The 24,357-nt window shown below is 49.0% G+C and overlaps 1 protein-coding gene across 1 annotated transcript in view; it reads right to left on the bottom strand.

Annotated features, from left to right (window-relative positions):
• Col23a1 (collagen type XXIII alpha 1 chain) overlaps positions 1–23,593 on the bottom strand; it is a 299,491-nt gene extending 275,898 nt beyond the window's left edge. Inside the window, 1 exon segment of the mRNA XM_028857241.2 lies at positions 23,039–23,593. Coding sequence (XP_028713074.1) covers positions 23,039–23,299 — 261 coding nt within the window. The 5' untranslated portion in view covers positions 23,300–23,593.
• Positions 23,594–24,357: the final 764 nt, after the last annotated feature.

The following is a 24,357-nucleotide window of genomic DNA, read 5'->3' as shown; positions in this document are numbered from 1 at the left end:
CACCTAGAACTCCAGCTCCAGGAACATTTGACTCCTCCAGCCTCTGCAGGCACCTGTATTCACCTGTACACACACACACACACACACACACACACACACACACACACACACACACACACACACACACTCACACTTTAAAATCATAAAAATAAATTTTAAAAAAAGAATTGAGCTACTCTGCTCTCCTGGAGTATGAGGCAGGAGGATTATTTGAATCCAAGAATTGCAGGCCAGCCTGGACTATACAGTGAGACCCCAGTTCAAAGATAAAAAGAAAACAACAATAAAAGTATGCAATGATTTATTTCTGTGAAATGCTGTAAATGAAACCATAAAACATTTTGGCTGAAAATCCCTACTCGAAGGGAATTTTCTCCAAAATAAACCCCAAGAATTAAATCAACAAAAGCAAAAAAAGGGAAAAAAAAGTTATTTATGGGGAAGTCATTGGGCAGTGGGGATGGGTTAGAAAGAATGGAGATTCCCTTGATAAAACCATTACAGTCAGGAAACTGCATTAGGAAGACGAATATAACAAGGAATCAGGTTTATAATACGACCCAAATCCCATCCAAATAGACCCAACTGAGACTGCAGCGATGTGCTTATTTAAAGAGCTAATCCTGGGTCTGGGCAGATGGCTCAGCAGCACTTGGCATGTGAGGGTGAGGACTGGAGTCCAGATCACCACATAAACGCTGGGTGGACACAGCAGCTCACCTGTAACCTCAGCTCAAGGGAAGTGGAGACGGGGGTGGGGGTGGAGTGGGGGGTGGGTTCCCAGAGCAAGCGGGATAGCTAGGCCAGCTGAAATGGCAAGCTGTGGATACATACATACAACATGCATACATAAAGTGGGGGCATCTGATGCCAATCTCTGGCTTCCACAAGCATGAGAACACGTGAATACATGCATGTGTGTGCCCACATACACAGATATGCACACCACTTACACACACAGACACACACACACACACAGACACACACACACACACACACCACAAGTTATTCTAGGGATGTTCAGTAGTAGAACATTTATCTAGTGTACGATTTGATCCTCAACACCAAAAAAATAAATAAATAAATAAAAATAAAAATCAGCTGTTAGAAGTTCTGCATTGCTCTGGTGTAGTCGTCTCAGAAGAATATAAAAACTTCAGAAGAAGCAGGGCGGGGTGGCGCACGCTTAATCCCAGCACTCGGAGGCAGAGCCAGGCGATCTCTGTGAGTTCGAGCAGCCTGGCTACAAGTGAGTCCCAGGAAAGCGCAAGCTACACAGAGAAACCCTGTCTCGAAAAATCAAAAAAAAAAAAACTTCAGAAGCACAGGAGCCAAGAGGGACTTCTGAGACTGCCCTGTGGGGCTTTTTTTTTTTTTTTTTTGAGACTGGGTCTTACTATATAGCAATGTCAGCCTGGAACTCGATATGTAGATCAGGTTGGCCTGGAACTCACAAGAATCCACCTGCCTCTGCCCCCAAGTGTGGGATTAAAGGTGTGTGCTATAATGCTCAGTCAATTTTTTTTTTTTTTTGAGACAGAATTTCAGATAATCCCGGCCTCAAAGTTTCTATGTAGCTGGGGATGACCTTGAACTCCTGATCCTCCTGCTTCCACCTCCCAACTGCTGGAATCACAGGCATGTGCCAGCATAGTCCACTGCAGGATGGGTCCAGGTAGAACACAGGTTCCACAAACAGCAGCACCTGGGACCGAACCCCACTACCACACATTCTCTGCCCTCCCTTCTCCCTCAAGAGGAAAGGTATACACAGGCCCCATCACTGTTAGTAGCAATCATAGGGTGCAGCTTTTCCCCCTAACTCCAGACAGAGAAGCCGCTGATGCTACTTAAGAGGTGTATGTGGCAGGCACTGTGCCAAGAGCCCTCAGCTCTCCTGGCCATACCCATTTACAGATGGAAATTGAGACTAGGAGGGAAGTGTCAGGTCTAGATCCAAATCTTAGTATCAACCGACTCCAAGCCAAAGCAAGATGACTTCTGTTTCCAAGCAATTTTCATGTCTCCCAAAAGCCAGGTCCCGGGAGCTATGGGGCCAGTTCAGTTGATAAAATGCTTACTATGCAAGTGTGAGTACCTGAGTTCAATCCCCGGCATCCATATAAAAAGCTAGGTGCATTCCAAGTACATGCTCGCAGGGTAGTACTGGGAAAGCAGAGACAGGCAGGTCCCCAGAGCCTATTGGGAAGGCAGCCTAGACAAATCACTGGACCCCAGGTCCCAGTGAGTGTCTCAAAAAACGAGATGGGGACCTTCTGAGGAAGGACACCTGAGATAGATCTCCGACCTCCATGTACATGTACATACGTGTGCATGCATGGACACACACATGCACCTGAGTATATACACACACATACACACATGCCCTCCAAAACTATACTGATAGAAATCAGGTCTATGTTTGAGAAAGGTTGGCCGAGGGGAAGACACTGAGTACAGTTCACACAGGCTGCTGAGTCTGCTTGTATGGAACAAGGTGAATGTGATTATGTATTGGTCAAACGCATAGGGCTGAACACCAGAGAGTGTGGACTTTAATGACCGGACACCAACTACAACCAAAAGTCACCCCGGAAGCCAGAGAATCTGAAGACGGAATGCAGGCAGTGACCAACAATTCTGACTATATTAACACTGCTCAGTGGTCCTCTCTTGTCTGCAGGGATTTGTGCCATGAGCCTCAGTGGATGCCTAAGACTGCAAATACCACCAAAATCCTATAGAAACAATAGTTTTCTGCACATACTTATACAGTTCACCAGACAGAAAAGAGACTCATAATAACTAACAATAGGACAATTGTAGCAATATACTGTAACAAAACATGTTAATACAGCTGTGCTCTCTCAAAATATCAGATGGTGCTGTCCAGTCATCCTTGTGATACAACAGGACATGATACATTGCCCGTGTGATGAGTCGGCCAAGGAGAATGATACAGGCATTGTGACACAGAGTTAGGTTCCTAGTGACCTTCCGACGCTTCCTCAGGACAGTCGTGTGCGTCAGGGGATTCTAGGTCATCAAGCCATGGAAATGCCAGGTGGGTAGCACATACTGTGTAGATGCAGTGGAGGAAAGCGTGATTCATATTCTAGAATCAGCAGGATGCTGTGAGATTTCATCACTCTACTCAGAGCAGCGTGCAAATGAAAACCTAGGAGCAGTTTCTTTCTGAAGTTCTTTTTTCCTTCTCATTATATTCAGACTGTCATTAGTCACAGGCAGCTTGAATCACGGAAAGCAAGACCATGAGGAAAGGAGAATTATCAGATGTGAGGACCTTGGAGAAGGTGAGGGGCGAGGCTGGCACAAGCAACTTTGCAAACTGTAAAGACAGACGAAATTACACATAAACCATGTGCTCTGGTTGGCTAAGCTGCTTCTCACAGGGTTGCGGATGAACAGCTCTGAAAGTGCTTTACATGCATATTAGAGCTGACAAAAAAAGGGGGGGGGGCATGAGCTCAGGGTAATGAGAGGCAGGTTTGTTCCCATCCAAGTAGGAAGCTATGAGCGCGCAAAGCGGGAAGCACCCGGTTCGGAGCCAAGGCCATCCCTGGGAGGGCATGTCCATCCTGTAAGACGTCACAGACATCTGCTGAGGGCCCATCTGGGGAGTGAGTAAAGCCCCAGGGAGCAGGAGTGGGCGAAGAAACTGCCTGGGGTCAGGAGAACTACCGGAAAGGACTGCAGGGAACAGCAGCTAGAAGACACTCGGGGAAGCAAAGGCCACCGTGTCCAGGAGTGGACTCCATAAAGCAACTCTCCAAAATACGCCACATCAGGCATCTAGAGGGTCCCGCCTCAGCAGGGGGGAACCAGCAATCTCAGGTTAAGCTGTGTGTGTGCCACAAGCGTCCCTGTAACATTGTAATGGGGCTAAAGCATCCTCTCATCTAGTGACGTCATCACTACGATTACAGCACACACCTTACTCACGCGTTTGTGGTGATACTGATGTGAGCATGCCTGCTGTGGCATGTGCAACACATGTTATCGAAAGGCCACACTGAACCACTGTCCCATGCCCACTCACATCTGTATGCACTCCCACGTTGTCAGGACAATGAACTCACTCTAATGGAAACTGAGCTACATTTCTTTCTTTATTTATTTTTTTGTGTGTTTGTTTAATTTTTGTTTTTTGAGACAGAGTTTCTCTGTGTTGTTTTGGTGCCTCTCCTGGATCTAGCTCTGTAGACCAGGCTGGCCTCAAACTCACAGAGAACCACCTGGCTCTGCCTCCCAAGTGCTGGGATTAAGGGCATGCGCTGCCACTGCCCAGGTCTAGTTTTGTTTTTTAAAGGTTATTTTTCCTTGCTTGTTTTGAGACAGGATTTCTAGCCCATGCTGGCCTTGATGTCTCTCGGTAGCTAAGGATGACCTTGAACTTCCTGTCTTCCTGCCTCTACCTCTCCAGAACTGGAATTACTGGCATGATCAATGACGTTCAGTTTATGCAGTGTTGGGGATTGTCTCGTGCATGCTTGGCAAGCACTCCTCAGAATGAGCTATGGGCCCAGGATGGCTCAGTAGGTAAAGGGATGTGCTGCCAAGCCTGATCACCGGAGTTCAGCCCTGGGACTCTCACATGGTAGGAGTGAACTGACTCCAAAAAGTTTTCCTCTGACCTCCACACATGTGCCTTGGAACATGAACCCCCTCACACACAAACAGATACACACACACACACACACACACACACACACAGAGACCCCCCCACAGTGACATATACATGGACACACACACACATACACACACACAGATACACAGAGACCCCCACAACACACAACACACACACACACACACACACACACACACACACTAAAATGTAGTTTAAACAACCATTGAGCTCTACTCTCAGCAACTAAAGCTACATCTTGAGCTGACAGCAAAGCTCATGAATATTTATAGAAACTTTAAAACTCCAACAGTCAATAGAAATCACCACCAGGGAAATCGGGTCCAGGATGAGAAAAATCAATTAATCAAAACTCCACAACGGCCACAGATGTTGGAATTAGCACGGAGACACAAGACAACTGCTACAACCGAGCGCACATGTTCTAGAAGGGGAAACACCAAAGGCATTACAGAGGCCCAGACTAGAGTCTGGAGGTGAGAATGGCCGTGCCTGAGATGAAGAACACGGTGGAGGAATCAGTGGCAGATTAAGTGCGGAAGAGAAGACCCGTGACCCTGGAGATAATGGAGAGCATTCGCTGAACACAGAAAGAACGTTCTGAAAAAGGAAAAGAAGAGAGGCAGGGCGCTGTGGGGCTTCAGGAGGCTAACTACATGTACTGGAGCCACCCCAGGAGAAGAGAGGAGAAGAAAGATGTGAGGAGGTGATGTTCAAGAACGTTTTCTAATTTGATGAAAGCTACAAACTCATTTATGCAAGAATCTCAATAGAACACAAGGATGATGAGCAGTAAGAGCCGACAGCTGGGGGATGGCAAGAAGGCTCAGCAGGTGGAAATGTTTGCTAGAGGAGCCTGACTACCTGCGTTTGCCCCTGGAGCCCATGGGGGACGGAGAGAACCAACTCCCAAAGGTTGTCCTCTGACTTCTGTAGGTGTGACATGAGAGGCACACCTGCAAAACACACACACACACACACACACACACACACACACACACACCACACACACACACCACACCACACACACACACCACACATACACACCACACCACACATGCACACCACACATACACACCACACCACACATGCACACACACGTACACATGTGCACACACACACCACACCATACCACACAAGCACACACATGTACATACACACACACCACACACACACACCACACAACACACACATACACACACACACACACACATGCACACACATGTGCGCACACACACATACACACATGCACACACACACACACACACACAAAGGTGGGGCTTGTTAGCTATGTGTGGTGACTCATGTTTGTAATCCCAGCATGTGAGAGACTGAGGCAGGAGGATTATCAGCATGAGCTAGAGTCACATCCTCTCTCAAAACAAAAACAAACAAAATTACAACAAAATATATCATAATTAGGCTGCTTAAAGTCAATAATAAAGAGAAAATCTTGAAAAGTATCGGGGGAAGGGGAGCAGGCAGATAAAATGTGGATATCAGAATTCTCACATACTGCCGGGTGGTGGTGGCTCACCCCTTTAATGCCAGCACTCAGAAGGCAGAGGCAGGTGGATCTCTGTGAGTTCAAGGTCAACTTAGCCTACAGAGCAAGTTCCAGGACAACCAAGGCTACACAGAAAGAACCTGTCTCAAAAAAAAAAAAAAAAAAAAAAAAAAAAAAAAAAAAAAAAAAAAAAAAACAAAAAAAAAAAACAGAAACAAAAAGATGAATAGGAGGAAGAGAAGGAGGGGAGGAGGAGGAGGAAGAAAATATGAAGTGAAACAGCTCTGAACAATTCAGTAGTTTTTTAAAACCATGAGCCAGGTGTGGTAGGAGGTGTTTAGAGTACCAGCACTCAGGAGGCCAGGTTCATTGCCACAAGTTTAAGTCCACTCCAGGCTACATAGAAAGTCCTAGGCCAACCTGGTTTAGAAAGTGTAAGTCCTGGCTGGACATGATGGCTCATATCTAATCCTAGCACCCAGGTGAGCTGGAAGCCAGCCTGGGCTACACATGAGTTGAGGCTAGCCTGAGCTATGGTGTAAGATCCTGTCTCAAAAAAACAAAAAACAAAAAACAAAAAAACCACAACCAACCAACCAAACAAACAAACAAACAAACAACCCCCCCCCCCAAAAAAAAACCAAAACCAAACCAAGGGCCAGCAAGATGGCTCATTGAGGAAAGGTGTCTGCAGTCGATCCTGACGGCTTGAGTTCAGTCCCCAGGCCCTATGAGGTGGAAGGACAGACGCCCCTCCTGCAAGTTGTTCTTTGACTTCAACATGCACAGCATGGCATGCCCATGCACCCACATGCATCACACACACAACAAAGAAGTGGTTTTTTCAAAAAGAATGACAACTAATCAAAAGTAACAGAAATCCAGGGATTCCTGATGGGCTGGCAGAGGGATGGAAAGGAGAGACGCCAAGCAAGCATGAAGAAATTTGGAGGGCAACAGCTATAGGCAAGAACTTGATTGTTGGAAAGGTCCCAAGGGTGCAAATGTATCTAAATGTATCAAGTTGTACAATTTAACTAAGTGAAACGTCCTTGTGGGTCAATCACAAACTAAGAAAAACAATGATGAAAAAGTTCCAGGTCCCCACTTCCCAAGGCCTGGGTGGTTTCGGGGGCTGTGGGCATGTATCTGGGGCCAGCCAGCATCTCCCTGAACTTCAGATCCTCCCCACCCCCAAGTACCAGGTAAAACCTCCCTGTCACGGCAAACTCAAACTAGAGAGCCGCTAGCCTGGCCCAGGCATTTGGCAGGGGCTCCAGACTATTCTGGAAGGAATGTGGGTTTAATCAGTGACTCCCATCAGCACGGCGAGGGACTCTCTTCCAAACCACATCAGCAGGCAGATTTCCTGAAGACTGCTTGTTTCAAAGTGCATGCTAATGTATTGAAAGGGGTGGTCTACAAACAAAATCCAGTTCTTTGGGAATCCTCCATTGGCGCTGCTATTCATTCACTTTGAAGGGCACGCATCACTTCCCAATGGACCCACTGTGAGGGTTCCTCACATGGAGATGTCAGGAAGAATCCCTTCTGAGGCCCTCCTGCTGGATAGAGGGTTTTCACCACAGCTTTTTGGCTGCTTGAGAGACCCCTCAGGCTGCTGGGAGACAGACAGGCTAAGCCTCCTCCACATGACAGCCAGGGTCTCTACAGTCTCAGGCCTGCTTGTCAGGCCCTGCCTAAATCCCTAAGCATCAGCTCTCTGCTTCCAGCTCACCCCAGCATCTGCATCCAAGCAGGTGGGTTGCAGGTGGCTGAGGACAGCTGTGAATGTAGCTGAACACAAAACTATACGGTTTACTTAAAACATTGTAACGTGGGGAGGTATCCCGGTGGGTAACATGTTTGCCCTGCAAAGACGAAGAACAGGCTTTGACCCCCAGAACTCAAGAAAACCCAGGTATGAGGTGTGAGATGGGAATCCAGCACTGGGGAGGAGACAGGAGGTCCCCGGGGCTTGAGGGCCAGCTGGGCTAACTAGCTGAGGATCTCTAGGCTCAGGGGACACTTTGTCTTAGTAAAGAAGGTGAAGAGCTAGTGAGAAGACTCAGTGGGGAAAGGTGATGATCCAGATTTGATGCTCAGCCCTAGATCCACATGAGAGAAGAAGAAAACCGATTCTGGATAGTTATAAACAAACACATATAATTCCTACCCGCTCAGAGCCATCCTCCTGGCCCAAATCTAATTTTAATTTTAAAAATATAGCATAGAGAATGACCGAGGAAGAAAGCGACATCAATCTCTGGCCTACATACACACACACACACACACACACACACACACACACACACACCACACACACATCTCTACACGCATGCACACACGTAAAAACATAGGTGTTTCCTTGTAAATCAACCACACAGTTTGGGGGCATAACCTCTGTAGACGACACATCATGTCGCAGTGTTTTGGGCCGAACACACCTGGTCGTTCCCTCTGACACATCAAGCTTGAATTCGATGATGTCATGGGCTAACCCGTGTTCCCACCAAGTTTCTATGATGAAGTCCTGATCCCAGCAGCTCAGGATGCACCTGTATTTGAAAATGGGGCCTTAGAGAGATAAGTGGGGTAAGATGAAGTGACCCAAGAAGTCAGTGTCCCAGTAAGAGGGGACCGGCACACAGAGGCACACAGAGGGACACAGAGGGAAGCTGGCGGGCAGACACAGCAAGAACACACCCATGTGGAAGCCAAGAGCAGCCTCAGAAGAAACCAACCCTGTCAACACAGTGATGCCAGACTTCTAGCCGCCACAGTTGGGAGAAAACCCAGCTCTGCTGTTCAAGCCCCCAGTCCGTGGTGCTTTGTCACGGCAGCTTAGCACACTAATGGCCACCAGGGCTCACAGACAACCCATCCTGATGCCATTCTTCTTTCAGACGGCCACAGAACCTCTGAGGACCAAGAAAAAGAAGCAGCAAGGAGTCTGTGAGGACCAGGGAGCAGGGCCAAGTGAGTGTCCTCCTCCTCGGGCCCCAGGGAATAGCTAGTGAGGTCCCCCAAAGGTCTTCTGTACTAGACATTAACAGGCCCCAGGCCTTCCCTTCACCTTGCTGGGGTACAACTAAGGAGAGCCCCACGGGGACCCAGTGAGGCGGATTCTGCGGCCTTTTTCCCAGCAGAGGAAGCTGGGGCCTAGAAAAGCCAGCTCTGATTCCCACAAAGGAGCTACACGGAGCCCACTGTAGGAGGCTCATGGGGGAACCTGGGTGAAAAAGCTTCTACCAAAGAGCACAGGCTAGACCAGTCCCATGTGGGCACATGATAGTCACTCTGCTGGATTCCTCTGCAGCTCCCCACATGTGGGTTCATGTAGACCAACTCTCACACACCCACATATATGCACAAACTCTCACACCCATGCATGTGTGCACTTATGCACACACATGCAGACATATAGCCACACTCACATGCAAATATGTACGCTCACATACACGGTCACATGCATGCATATAGTCACACATATAGGCATGCACTCAATAATACACACACCCACATGCATGAACACATATGGTCACATACAGGCACACACTGATATACATGCTGGTGCACATACACACACTCAGGTACACATACACAAACACACACTCATGAGCACACCTGCCCACACATTTTTTTGCTCTTTTACGTCATGTCATGTTCTCACATGCTACTGCCCCACGGCCACCACAGGATTGCTCTTTATGGACCGCACCACAACTTGGGGCTGAAGATAGGATATCGTGGCCAAGGCCTTCCCCCCACAAAAGGTAACTACACAAATGCACAGACCCCACCTTCCCTGTGGAGTGTTTTCCCCAGAGGACCAAACTTGAGTCAGTTTTATTTAATTTTTTTTAAACCGGACTATATTTTAATTGTTTTATGATTTGTTTCACAACTCAAAAAGTTGGAAATGAATTCCACTTTGGCTGTTCACACTGCCCATGTGAAAGCACCCCCGCCCTGGCCCCCTCGGCCCAGATTTCCTGGCTACATCGGGGAAATGAATTCTCTCATTTACAAATGTGAACTGAAGCAGATGTGGGAAGCCTGTGGTTCTCCAGGTTTATCACGAGCACTCAAGCATGTGTATGCTGCACTGTGCAGCCACAGAGCCAGGCTAACAGATCAGTCACAGCAAATGCACTCGATCCGATACCCGTCGCAATGACAAATGCAGTTACTTCCATGAGCACGTTGGCTTTTCTTTTTGGTCATAAATACAATTTTTTTTTAATTACGTGGGAAGTCTCTCCTTCTGCACAAATGAGAAACCCAGAAAAATTGGGTCATGAGGTCAGTTCTGTGTTTGCTTTCAACTACCAAGCAACGAGTCTCAGCCCTGGGGACTCAAAACCTAAAGGTGTGATATATATATATATATATAATTTGCATTGTATGGCTTTAATACGATAGCAGAATCACAGTGTTAAGGGAGTTGGCATTGTACTTTGCTTTGTTTGGGGCATTTTGAGTCAAAGCCTCACTGTGAATTCATACACGTGAATCCATCTGCCCTTGAACTGATGACCATGCTGCCTCAGCCTCCTGAGTGCTGGGATTACAGGCGTGCACGGCTACGCCCAGCTAAAGGATCATGAGGTCAGCTGCGTAACCTTGAGACTGCTCCAATTAGCCAACAGGCCCATCCAGCCATTCCTTCTAGGCTCAATAAAGAAAGCATTTTGGAGAGAAGAGTGCCCTTAGAGTGCCCACAATGCACAGAGCGCTTCCCACTCTACTCCCACGGAAACCATGCCAGGCAGGCACCACAAGCCCTGCTTAACAGATGAGCAAACTGAAGTTAGAAAAACAGTCAGTTACCAGAAGTCACCAAGCTGGGAAATGGCAGAGTTGGGATGGGAACCTGGGTCTGCTTAAGGCTAACGTCTTCCATACATCCGTCACTTACAGATGGCTGCAAGGCTGTGTACCCTGGCAGAAGAGGCTGCTGCTGTCCCTGCTACTCCGCACTCAATGGTGCCCCCCCCCGCCCCCGGGCTGGGCACAGGGCTGAGAAAAGGGCACAGGGCAAGAGGGCTGGGGAATGGGTTCAGAAGTACACCCTTAGATGTTCCGATGTCACTGTCCCTACAATGACTCCCTCCTCACGAACAGTAGGAGCAAAGGCCACTGGAGACGTGAATGAGAAGCTGGAGGCCATACCTGCAAAACTATCCACGCAGGCGGGCATATAAGAAAGGGTTAAAGTGTAGTCCGGTGGTGGAGCGATTGCCCATAATGAGAGAAGCCTCAGTTCCATCTCCAGCAGCGCAAGGAAGGCGTGGGCTGCTGGGGAGGGGGTCCTCAGTTGTCTTTCTCTAGGCCATCCACTGCCGTGACTTTCTTTAAACTCCATCTGTAGACCTAGCTCTCTCCCCAGTGGTTCGTGCTAAGTCCTAAAATATGTCTCTGGACATGATGAAGGGATGTTTTTCTGAATGCTTGTGTCAACAATTACAGATTAAAGCTGGAGCTGACAAGATGGCTCAGTGGTTAAAGACACTCATAGCCATGTCTGGCCACATGAGTTCAATCCCTGGATCCCACTTCCCAAAGAGTGGGGGACAAAAATCAACAACTCCCTTGGGTTGTCCTCTGACCTCCACGTGGATCCCACACATGATAAATGAATAAGCAAATAAGCATAAACATAAAAATAAAGATTAATTCTGATTCTACACACTGGACAAGCAAGGACTGGAGACTGTGTATGGACACTGGAAAACTTTTCCAGACTGAGTTAACTTTGATCTGCACAATTGGAAGTCAAGCATAGACTAGGCCTTGGTGCCTGGCACTGCCACACATCATTTAAAAAGGTCTCTGTCACCTTCCACCACAGCGCCCGATTCTGGGAAGAAATCTTTGGGTTTTTGTTTGTTTTTTTTTCTCTCTCTTGTTAAGGGCCTCTTTTTGCTTTTTAGTGGGGATAAGCACAAAGAAAGGACATGAAGCCAACTTTGCCCACCAGGAAGCTGGAGGCAAGACTTCACGATGGAGCCACAGCTTCCGAGGATCACGAGAGGCAGGAGTAACTGAAATGCTAAAACAAGGGCTGGGGGCGGAACGCCGTGGTTGTCCTGATTTTGCTCTCTGGTGCCTGTGTCAACCCCGGGGGAGGGAAGGGTTTTTCACTTGGCTTACGAGTCATGGTCTAGCATTGAGGGAAGTCGAGGCAGGAACCCGGAGGTTGAAACGGAAGCTGAGGTCACGAAATAATATTGTTTACTAACTTGCTCAGCCTGCTTTCCATACCACCCAGGACCACCTGCCCAGGTGTGGGCCCTCCCATGTCAACCACGGATCAAGAAAACACCTCATAGACTAGCCCACAGGCCAATCTGATGGAGTCAATTCCTAACTGAGGGTCTCTCTTCTCAGGTGACCCTAGTATGTGTCAAATTGACAAAAACTGAGCAACACAGTGATAAAGTGCCAACCATTCCCAAGGCCCTGGCACCCAAATCAATAAATAATAAGATAAATGAAAACAAAACCCTTTCAAGGCCCTAAGGACATCTTCCTCATCTAGCCACCCTACATCCCAAAGAACGGACGCTGATATACAGAATTTCCTCACAGAACTGTGTCCCTGCCCATGCCAAAAATAACATGGAGGAGGCCTCACCCTACACACCATGTGGATAGTTAGGTGCACGTTATCTGGGACACTATGTAGCCATTAAACAAGACCACAAAGTGGCTGGAGAGATAGCTCAGCAGTTAAGATCACTGGTTGCTCTCCCAGAGGACTGAGGTTTGATTCCCAGTATCTATATGGTGTCTCCCAACCACTTGTATCTCTAGTCCTAGGATATCCAGCGCCCTCTTCTGGCATCTGCAGGCACTGTATGCATGTGGTACACAGACAGACGTGCAGGTAGAATACCCATACATGTAAAATAAAAGTAAAGGTTAGCCGGGCGGTGGTGGCGCACATCTTTAATCCTAGAACTTGAGGCAGAGGCAGGTGTATCTTTGTGAGTGTGAAGCCAGCCTGGCCTACAGAGTGAGTTCCAGGACAGACAGGAACACACACAGAGAAACTCTGTCTCAAAAACAAAACAAAATAAAACCACAACAGCAACAACCCCCCAAAGGTTAAAAAAATTAATGACCATAAAGATGACATGTTATCTAGAAAAATATTGATGTAAAGTTCAACAGCATAAAAGTGAGTTATAAATGGCATGTGCTCCGTGTTTTAAATGAACTGAACGCCAGTCTCTCCATGGAGGAGAATTGTGAGGGATTATGTAAAAAAAGCACACAGCTCCTCTGTCAGGGTGAAGAGTGATCATTACCAGAAAGGTGGCCTGTTTTGAATCAAGATCTATTTTAGAGCCAGGTGCAATGGTATCATTTATAACACCAGCATTTGGGAAGTAGAGGCAGGCTGAGCAGGTGTCCAAAGCCAGCCCAGGCTATACACAGTGAGAGCCTGTCTCAACAACGGAAAAGTATGCCCAAGGGTAAGGGGTTAGGAGAGCTCAGTAGTGGAATGGGTGCCTAGCATACGGAAGACTGGAGTTTGAACACTGCAAAAAAAGAAAAGAAAAGGAAGAAGATAATCAGGGAAAGACAGCTGTGTTTGGGTGATGATTCCCTAATGTGCTCAGCCCTCCCTCCATCTCTGGAGTTCTGTGTTTGCTGGTTTAAGGAACTACGGATCAAAAACTCCGGCTCAGCAGGTAGAGGAGCTTGCCGCAAAATCTGGTGACCAGGGTTCCAGCTGATCCACAGACTCACATGTTCTTGTTTGTTTTCTGCTGCTGTGGTGAACCACCCTGGCAAAAAGCAGCCTCGGGGAGAAAGCGTTTGGTCTACCTTACTTTTCAGGCTCTAGTCCACTCCTTTGGGCAAGTCTAAGTGTATGGAGCTTCACAACAGCTAGTCACAGCACATCCACAGTCAAGACCAGAGAGAGACGAACCACGCATGCCTTGTGCTTAGCTGGCCTTTTCTAGCTCTACTCTTAGCCCAGGGCCCCAATCAAGGAATGGTGCCACCCACTTTCAGGCTGGATCTTTCCATATCGGTTGAGGCAATCAAGATAATCCTCTACAGACATGTCCAGCATGGAGACTCTCTTCCTGGGTGATTTTAGGTTGCATCAAATTGGCAATTAAACAAACCACCATGCCATGTAAAGCTGAAGGAGAGAACTGGGTCCACAAAGTTGTCCTCTGACCTCCACATGTAGGCCCTGGTACATTTCCCCCCCACCCCCCAATAATAACTAAACACCACTAGGGGAACACCACAGCTGTACCAAACGTGCACAGACTTCTTTTTCTCTTGCCTAAAATACCTGAACAATACATGATGTCAACTGCTTACATCCTATTAGGAGCCGTGAGGGCTTTCAAGATGATTTGAAGTGTGATGAAGGACCTGAGAAGGTTATATGCAAATACCATGCCACCTTACATGAAGGGCTCCCAGCATCAGGGGATTTGGTATCTAGGGGTCCTGAATCCCACAGACACAGAGGGTGACGGCCTCCATCAAAGTACTATTAAAGGACATCATAGTGGAAAGAACTGGAGGGCTGAGGCAACGTTAGCATGAACAGAGCAGGTCTGGTTTTAGGGGGCCTCAGCTCTCCCCCACATTTGGCAGAGCCTCGTGGAGCAGGTTAAGGATATTTAGAGAAGAGAGAGAAATGTGGAAACCTGGGATGAGGAACAGGCTTCTCTGAGGGTGGAATGCAGTATGTCATGGAGGGGACAGTATAATGGGTAAGGCCTAGCCATAACATGAAGGCTTGGAAGAGAAAAAGAGAGACAGGGGGATCCTTTCTAAAGTCCTCTTCAAAGGCGTGTTCCATTGACCTAACTTCCCTCCATTAGACCCTATCTCCTTAAAGGTCCCACCAGCTCCTAATAGCACCACAGGGCAGGGGCCAAGGCTTCCACAGATGAGACTTGGGGGAGCATTCAAGATCAGACATATGACACCCACTATCCTGCAAGTGATATCTGGTCACCCTGGCCTGTTCTCAGCAAGAATCCTGTCAAGTCAGTTTAACAAGAGCTCCTTTGCTATGACCTTCCACTCAGTCATTTTCTATTCATTGCCTGCTGTCCGGCTCCTCAACTCTACCCTGCTACTTCCTAGTGCAGGACTCAAGAGGCCAGTCTCTGCAAAATCCAATATGGCGGCCTCTAACTGTCCACGGTAACCCTGAATAGAAGTGGCCTTGCTGCACTCTAACAGGGGGCTATGAGTCATCCATTATGCCAAGCAAGGGTCACGGGACAGCTTCTCTGTGACAGAGTGCCTGTCCAGACTTCTCTCTCCTGCTCCATGTCTGTGGACCAGCATGGGCCAAGCCCTACCTCCATATTCAGAGGACTAAGGGGCTGGCAGCCACCCTGGCCACACAGCAGTGAGCAGAGCTGGCCTCTCACTCCGCACCATGGACATTTTCTTCTCTCAAACCTAGGCCTCCTGGATCAGTGCCAGGTAAGGCACCTCACCCATAGTGGCCCCCAGTCTTCAGGCTACTACCCAAAGATTCCGTAAGCACGCCAGAGAGGAGCTGGGTCCCCTCATGAGACCACCTCCTGAGAAGATGACTCGGGCATAGGCACCTACCCTAGGCTGAAAATCTAACATAAAGGGGCTGAAAGATGGCTCATTGGGTAAAGGAGATTATCACTAAGCCGGAAAACCTGAGGTAGATTTCCAGAGCCCACAAGGTGGAGGGAAATGATTGACTACCGGAAGTTATTTTCTGGCTTCTACAAATGCACTGTAGTGTGTGCATGCACGCACACACAAAGCATACACACTGAATAAATGAATGAATGAATGAATGAATGAATGAACGAATGAATGAAATAAAAACAAACAAATGCACAAACCTTCCTTTGGCTAAATTTCAAGCCAATAAGGTTGAATTTCTTCATATCTCCAATCTCCCTCTCTCTACAGATTATCCTTTGAGACATCCTCGACTTCTCCATCCTTCAGGCCATATATACATGTACACACACACACACACACACACACACACACACACACACACACACACCCCGGAATCTGGCTGATTACAGAGGCACTCTGCTGGGCTCAGTGTCCCACACAAATAATCCCATTGATGGATACTGTTAATGTATAGTGGATTCTCAGAGAGTGAACTAGGGAATTTCTGTCAGTACTGCAGCAGAAAAGAAACTCTGATGCTATGAGTGTGAATCTGTTGCTTCTAGAAGCTTCCCTGGCATCTCCTGAAGACATTGAGGACATCCTTAAGAAATATGGAACCAACTGAAGCATTGAGGACATCCTTAAGAAATATGGAACCAACTGAAGCCCCAGATCAAGACAGCCAGCAGCTGTGCCTGAGCAGATACGCACTCTAACTTCTAGGATATTCACACCATGAAGCCTTTTGGGATCTGAGCCCCCTTCAGCAGAGAGGGGCTCCGTTACATTGTCTGAAGGTACAGGACTCAAAAGACATAGAAAGGTTGACTTAAATACCATGCTAGTGTGGTATAGTAACACACACCTGCAACTCCAGTACTTGGGAGGTAGAGGCAGGAGGATCAAGATTTCAGGGCCATCCTTGGCTACCTAGTGAGTATGATAGTTAATACTGCTAACTTGCCAGAATGTAGACTCACGGAAGGGACACGTCTCTAGACAAGTCTGTGAAGGATTATCAAGACTAGGTTAACCCAAAGTGAAGGTAGCCCCAGGTTATAGACTGGGATCCTGGACTGCAAAATAAGGAGAAAGCAAATGGAGCGCCAGCGTTCCTCTCTGTCTGCAACGTGACTGCAGACGCAGCATGTACATAGATCATTCTTAGTAAAGGAAAAGGGGACAGACACCCTGCCGTGGGGACCATGACCTCCTCTGCTGCAGGATTCAGAGCCCACATTGAAATATGTTTGCAGAGATCTCTGGCTTGGGAAGCAGGACTGAGAGACGCAGAGCTGCCTGGGCGCACTGAGCAGGGACAGGCGCAGCCCACACATCAGATCTCAGGGCTCAGATCGGCTGGGCCAGCTGCCTCCACCTGCAGTCACTCCCATTTCTGGCGGTGATGTGAAGTGATACCTTTCTCTGCAAACGCTGGGAACAGAGTTAGAGCACGTCAGCACGACAGGCCAGTCAAGGGTTAAAGACCACCCCCAGGGCCTATGTGTCCAAAGCTTGGTCCTCTGTATGACCATGTCATGTTAAGAAACAGGACTCTAAGAGGTGGGGCCTAGCGGGATTCCTTAAGTCGTTGGAGATGGTGCCCTGGGAAGGGATTAAGGTAGCACGCTGGACCTCTGAGTTAGTCCTCATGAGAGAGGGTTGTTGTAAGAACCCATCTGTGCGCTGGCTTCTCCTCCCCCTTTTGCCTTGGCTCTTCCGTACTACATCTGACATGACATGATGTCACCAGGAGCCCCCACCAAAGCAAGTGTCATGCTCTTTGGACTTTCTACCTCCATAGCAATGAACTCAATAAACCTGTACTCTTTATAAGTGGTCAAGCCTCTGACGTTGTGTTATGCTAACAGAAAATGCAACAGGCTAATGCAACTGCAGAGAATGGGAACGCACCAGGAAGAATTCAAACACACGAGTGTTCCCTCCAACTCGGGTTGGACAAGAGCTGAATATGGGCAGCGAGTTCCCAAGGCACAACGGGTTCGTCACTGGAGACGGGTCCTCAGTGTGGTGCTTGGGAAACACGGAGCGGAAGGAGAATACGGTTGTGGAAACCGTGAGAAGCTAGCATAGCATAGCGCTACCCCTGTGCTCCAAAGTGGCATCAGCAACAGTTAGCACCTGGCTGACACTGCTGGGCAGTCCCCAAGTTGTCTTTCCTTCCTAACAAAGCCTCGATTCTATTCCAGTGGCAAGGTGCCCAGCCCCAGAGGATGAATCCAGATTGGCTGAAGCCCCCCCGGTTGGCAGCTCATTACCTTCACCAGTGAAAGGGTGGCCATGGTCACGTGACCTGATTCTGGCTGACAGCTACAAGGGGATTCTGCTGTAAGAAGCCTCCAGCATTTCCCCCAGGTTTAAACACTAGGGGGAAGCTCAGGAGGGTAGCCCTTTCTCTTCCATCCCCTACCTTAGCTATTTGGTGCCAAGGGAGTTTCAGACCAGGGCCCTGGAAAAGTAGAGAACTGCCAGCACAATCTGGCACCAAGGTGCGAGCCATGAACTGCCCAAGTCCGCTGTATTCCAGGCTTCTCTTACTATACGAGCTAATCCAATGCTGCCATTAGATCATCACGGTTAAGCAGCCACATCAGGCATCCCATTACCTGCCATCTAAAGCATATCTACTCTTAGGCATGGTGATGCATGCTCATAATATCAGCACTGAGGAGGCTGAGGCAGGAGGACTACAAGTTTGAAGTCAGCCTAGGCTACATAGTGAATTCAAAGTCAGTCTGGGCTATGTAATGAGACCCTGTCTGACGACTGGCCTGTTTTTCATTATTATAATCAAACACTAGAGACCGGATATTTTATAAAGAAAAGAGATTTAGCACACTCTTGTAGACCGAAAGTGCAAGATCAGGCAGCCTCTTTCTTTTTGCCTCTGGTCATGACCTATTGGCAGATGGTATGATGGCAGGAAGGGAGAGGAAGAGAGAGAAGCAGAGGATGAAAGGGGAGGCAATGAATCACAGCACCATCAAGAAGTCAGAACAGGGGGCATCCTATAATCTAAAGGTCGGCATGTCTAAGACTGACCTAAGGACTTCAGCTGGGCTCTACCACCTCTTAAAGGCCCGCGCCACCTCCCAGCATTGGCATCCTGGCAACTAGGCTCTCAGTGCATGAACCTTTGGGGGATATCTTGAGTGACATCCTAACCCTAGCATCAACCAGGAGTGGCCTCCGCATCAGCCTACTTGCCTCTCATTACACGTGCCATTAGAAAAAGGAGGCTGAGGAGCAAGAAGCCGAAGAAGTCAGATGGCAGCTTATACATGTCGGGGCCAGGTCTCAAACTCCCTTCATGGGATGAACACCATGTGCAGCATTGCCTGGCTTGGTTGCATGGTAGCATTCAGTCAGCTTCCAGAGCACCTCAATCCTCTTTCAGGAGCCTGCCTCGTTCCCCCCCCCCTTCAAAGTCAGCCTGGAAATGACCAATTCAACAACTCTAAAGTGTCTTTGGAGAGAACACCCCACACAGTTGGCTTCTTCTAAACACATTGCTATTATTACAAAGCTCTCCCAAATGGCAGCATTTAAAAAAAAAAAAAAAAAAAGTTTTAAAGGCAAAGGGAACAGCAGAAAGAGAAAGTAAAGTGTGCCAGAAAGTAATTGGAAGGAAACTTCTTTTTTCCGGGGGGTGGGGGGAGGTGAGGGGGGCTGGTTGGAGCCAGAAAATGTCAAGGAACCGAATCAGAGCTGATTTATATTCCATTTCTAGGCATCTTTATTAACAGAAACTCCACAGAGCAGCCCTACAAGCCGACTACCAGAGACCCCACAGGGCATCCCTGAGAAGCCGACTACCAGAGAGGCTGAGAAAGTCACACTGGATTCTGGATTTGACAGTAACACAACCAAATACATAGGAAGGAAAGTGCTTGAGTGTTATCCAGCTTTCTGGTCTTTCCTTGTTTTCAAACTGGTCTGGACAATAGAAGGCCAAGAGCCAACAATAAAGCCACTCTGAGCTGGAAAGGGCCTCCTCTGAACACAATCAACTATTGCTTTAATCCTCTGCATTAAGTTTTTCACTGCAGTATGAAAGCTATGCGTTCTGCATTCTCAGCTTCTGCAACACTAGCTAGAGGTGTGATTGCTGAGCCGGGGATTAATTGGGCAGTTACTTAAGGCACTTTCAAAGCAGAATAGGAGATGTTTGGTTTTGCGTGAATATTTTTAGATCCTACTAAAGATACTGCCTTTAATGGCTCTTGCTTGGAAATCTTGTTTTGATATTCTGAAAGTCCTTTCTTTCCCATATGTACTGCAGGAAGAGTCCTTCGATAATCACGACAGAACATGAATATTCCTTCTGTAGCTATGTTATCAGGCACATCAGCCGGCCCCAGAAAAACTGATGTCATGGTTCTGTTCCCAAGGGAACAGGGACAGTGGGTCCCCTATAAACAGTGGCTTTTGTTGACTCATTTCTTTTCCCCCTGACATTAAACTTGTGTGTGGTTGGCAAGAGTTTCTTTTTTTAAAATTTGGACATGGTTTCTGCCTCGGATCCTCTACACACGACTTTATTGGTTAAAGAGCAAGCAACAGGCACTTGTTTATACACAGCTACTTCAGCGGTGACTTAAAAAGGGGCTTCCCAGGGAGCAAAGCAAGCTAGGAAACATGCTGAATCCAAGCATCGTTTCCCTAGAGATGTTCAGTTTGATAAGTGTTTATCCTCCCTACCTCCATACCGAAAGGTTAGAAAAACTATCTACACATGGAGGTCAAGCCCACTGTGGGCTCCCCATAAAGTGCCTCCCAAGATCTCCCATCCTGATCAGTGTGTGCATTCCCCACCCAGAAACATTTAACAAGCAGCAGGACCCAAACAGCACTCAGGGAGAGTGGGACCTTGTCACTAGAGACAGAGAGACCCGCAGCAGAAAACAACCCTCAAGTGTTGGAGCTGGGTCATCTCTGACTCTTCCCGGAATGAAAAAGGAGCCCGTCTACACTCCAATCCCCACAGTCTGCACTTGGAGCATCACAGTGCCTCAGAACATGGATACATAGCCACAGTACCATGTGTTGAAGGGTACAGCGGTTCTCAATGGGTAGGGGTGGGGATCTCAGGGCCTGAATTTTTTTCTTTTGCCTTTAAAGTCCAGAGTAGGAAGCCAGTATTGAGTTCAAGGCCAGTTAGGACTACGTAACAAGAAAGACCCTGTCTCAGCAAAGGGGGAAAAAAGTATGAGGCTAGGCATGGTGGTCCATGCCTGTAATCTCAGCACTCTGGAGACAGAGGCAGGAGGATCACTGCAAATTTGAGGCCAGCCTGGGCTACATAGTGAGTCCCAGGCAAGCCTGGACAATATAGCAAGACTCTATCTGAAAAAATGATATGAGATGGAAAAAGAGAAGGAAGGGTGATAGCAGGAAGGAAACGGAGAAACAAGAATGAGAAGGAAGAGGAAAGAAATGGGAAGAAGAGAAGGGAGAGGAAGAAGAGAAAAAAAAGGACAGCATGGTATTCACAGGTAGAAAGCAACTGGCTCTCCACAAAGCAGTTCAACACCCCGGTCTCTAGGGGCTTGGCAGAGGATAATGGCGGCAATTATGAAACTACTGCCATAGTGTGCCTGCTGGGCTCTGCCTTCTGCAGGCACTTCAACAAGGGAAAGAGGAAATCATTCAGGAAGCAGCAATTTTGCCGAGAAGCAAGCAGGAGAGGTAACGTTGGCTTATTAAAGTGACTAAGAAGGAACTGTGGGGAACAGGAAGGTTAATTCTAGAGTTCTTCCATTCCCTTTGAAATCTCAAATTCACCCCATCTCGGGTACACTCGAGCTCACTATATACAGCTCAATACTTGTATCTGATTCCAGGGGTGCAACCCAAGGCCTTGAACGTGCTAAGCAAGCCTCTACCACTGACCTACACCCCAGCCCTGCGCGGCTCAGTGTAGTAACAAAGATCACAGATGGGCACCGCTTAGGAATGGGTGGTAGGTAGCTCACCTGTCTGTCTTCCTGCTTCCTCCACCATGAAGTAAGGTTTATTTTCTACTGTGCTCAGGAGTGACCCCTCCCCCCACATCCCCACCTCTTTAGATCTGAGACAGCCACCTCCCCCCAGGAGGAGGATAACCATTCCCACAAGGGAAGCAGAGCCAAGAAAAACTCTGACTAGTGTGCTGGTGTCTGCCATAGTTCTACAGGAAAGAGGCTTGCTGCATAAAAGGTAGAGGTTCTGCCGAACGTATCAGATGCGGAGGTTCAGAGGTCCGACCATAAAGTGACCATCTCCGCCCCCCCCCTCGAGACAAGGTCTCACTATATAGCTCTGGCTGTCCTGCACAGGCTGGCCTCAAACTCAGAAATCCGTCTGCCTCTGCCTCCAAAGTGCTGGGGTTAGAGACGTGCTCCACCTATGCTCTGCTGCTGCTGTTCTTTTTAAAGTCTTATTCTGTAGCCCAGGCTGGACCTGGATCTTAAACACACACACACACACACACACACACACACACACACACACACACACACACACACACACACACAGAGAGAGAGAGAGAGAGCTTAAACCAGCCTCTAGCCTCCCAAGTTCTGGGATTACGATGAGCCACCAAACCCTCGCTCACAACAGCCGTCTTAACTCTCAGAAAACAAATCAAAGACGCTCTAGAGTGCGCTGTGGCGATCGCAACAGACAAATGCACACAGAGGCAGCTCAGCTGCGTCCTGCAGATGTGCGGTTTGAGTAAGACAGCTTGAGAACACTGCACTTCCAAGTCAGAGCCGCTGCAAGCCAAACCTCTCGGGCACCGAGGGAGGGCTGGCCCGAGCCTTGATGGATCCGGGCTGTTACAGGCTGAGCAAGCTTAGGGACGCACGAGCCTCATTAGTATCTCGGGCGCCAGGAGCAGGCAGGAGGCGGTGGGTCTGAGCGCACACTTCAGTAGAAACGCAGCGCTCAGGACTGTTACTCCAAGGTCTTACCTTACCCTCGCTCCTGAGTGTCCCCTAAACGGCCCCTTTGGATGGTTTTTCCTACAGAAGCAAGTCCTGGCACTGGAGCCGGTCGGCAGGACACCTCACGACCAGCGACCCCAGTGCAATCCACTGGGTGAGCCCAGTTCCTAGGGGTGACGATCACGCCGCTCCCGCAGCCCCACACCCCCGCGCGCAGCGTAACATCCCCGGGCCCGCGATCGTGCGCCTCACCTCCTGCAGCAGGCGCTCCAGGTGCGTTTCGGCCCAGGTGGTCAGGGCTCCGGACGGCCACGCACGCCGCCACAGCTCGCGTTCCTGCTCCAGCGCCGCCACTCGGCCGTGCAGTGCGGCCGCCTGGGCGCCCAGCAGCAGGCAGGCAGCGGCCGAGCCCACCGACAGCAGCAGGCACAGCGCGCCCAGCACCCGGGCCCCGCAGCCCGCGCGAGGGTCCTGCACGCCTCCCCCGCCCGTCGGGCGCTCGCCCGCGCCCATAGCGTCCAGTCGGTTCTGCGTCGGCGCTGCGGTCCGGGGCGAATCCAGGTCGGCGGCTGCGGGGATCGGCGTCCCGGCGGCCGCGGATCGCGCACGCCCCCCTAGCCGCCCGCTCCAACGCAGCGGCCACTGCGGGCAGTTCCCTCTATGCAAATAGACCCCGCCAGAAAAGGCGCGGGGACCCACCCAGGGGAGGAGCGGCCGGTCGGGGAGGGCGGGGGCCCCCGGCGCTCACCGGCTCCCTGGCTCCGGGTCCTCGCCACGCTGGTCCCGCGCGCAAGCCTCTGTGCCCGGCCGCGGCCACCCGAGGGGACCAGATGCGCCTTGTCTCGGCTCTCCTACAGCCCTTCTGAGGCTGCAGCGCGGTTCGTGTCCTAGAAGCGACCCCCAAACTTGTGGATTGACCTTTCTGACACTTGCAAACCAAAACCTGGAACCCTGTGGGAAAGTTAGAAGTCCGTCCTAGACGGTCGCTGAGCGCCGCTTGGTGGCCGAAAGCGACCCCTGCATGTGGGCACGGAAAGACTTGGTAGAGAACCAAAGAGAAAAAGAAATAGAGGAAGAAAAGAAAGGATGAGTGGGGCTGGGGAGAGAGCACGCGAGAAGAGGGAGGAAGGAGGAAGGAAAGAGAAATAGAATAACTAGGGAAAAGAAGAAGGGAAGAAACGGAGGGAAAGAAGCAGACACCTCTTACAGTCAATGCTCTCACCATTTATAATGTCAGGCATGGACACTAGACAGATATGGTCACACTTTGAAGGGAGCTGACCCAGAGGGAGCGTTTAGTTCGGGAAGCAGACGAAAATAAAAGGGAAAGGAGCTCCAAACTTTGTAGAACTTGAATTCTGCAGGGAAAAACTTGGACAAAACCGAAATCTGGAATGCACCAAACTGACTTAACTATAGTGATATCAGGACACCAACAGGGGCCAAAGAGAAAGCCATCCATTTACAGGGTGGCCAGGGAGGCTGAAGTTGGAACCTAGGTTTTAGCTGTCGGGGCCCTAAGGTATATTTATAGGCCAAAACAGGTCTCAAGTCATTGTTGCATTAGTTCC

The sequence above is a fragment of the Peromyscus leucopus genome, chromosome 8b, assembly GCF_004664715.2.
Source record: "Peromyscus leucopus breed LL Stock chromosome 8b, UCI_PerLeu_2.1, whole genome shotgun sequence".
Classification (NCBI taxonomy): domain Eukaryota; kingdom Metazoa; phylum Chordata; class Mammalia; order Rodentia; family Cricetidae; genus Peromyscus; species Peromyscus leucopus.
The sequence above is the reverse complement of the archived record's forward strand: the minus strand, read 5'-3'. Positions and strand labels throughout refer to the sequence as shown.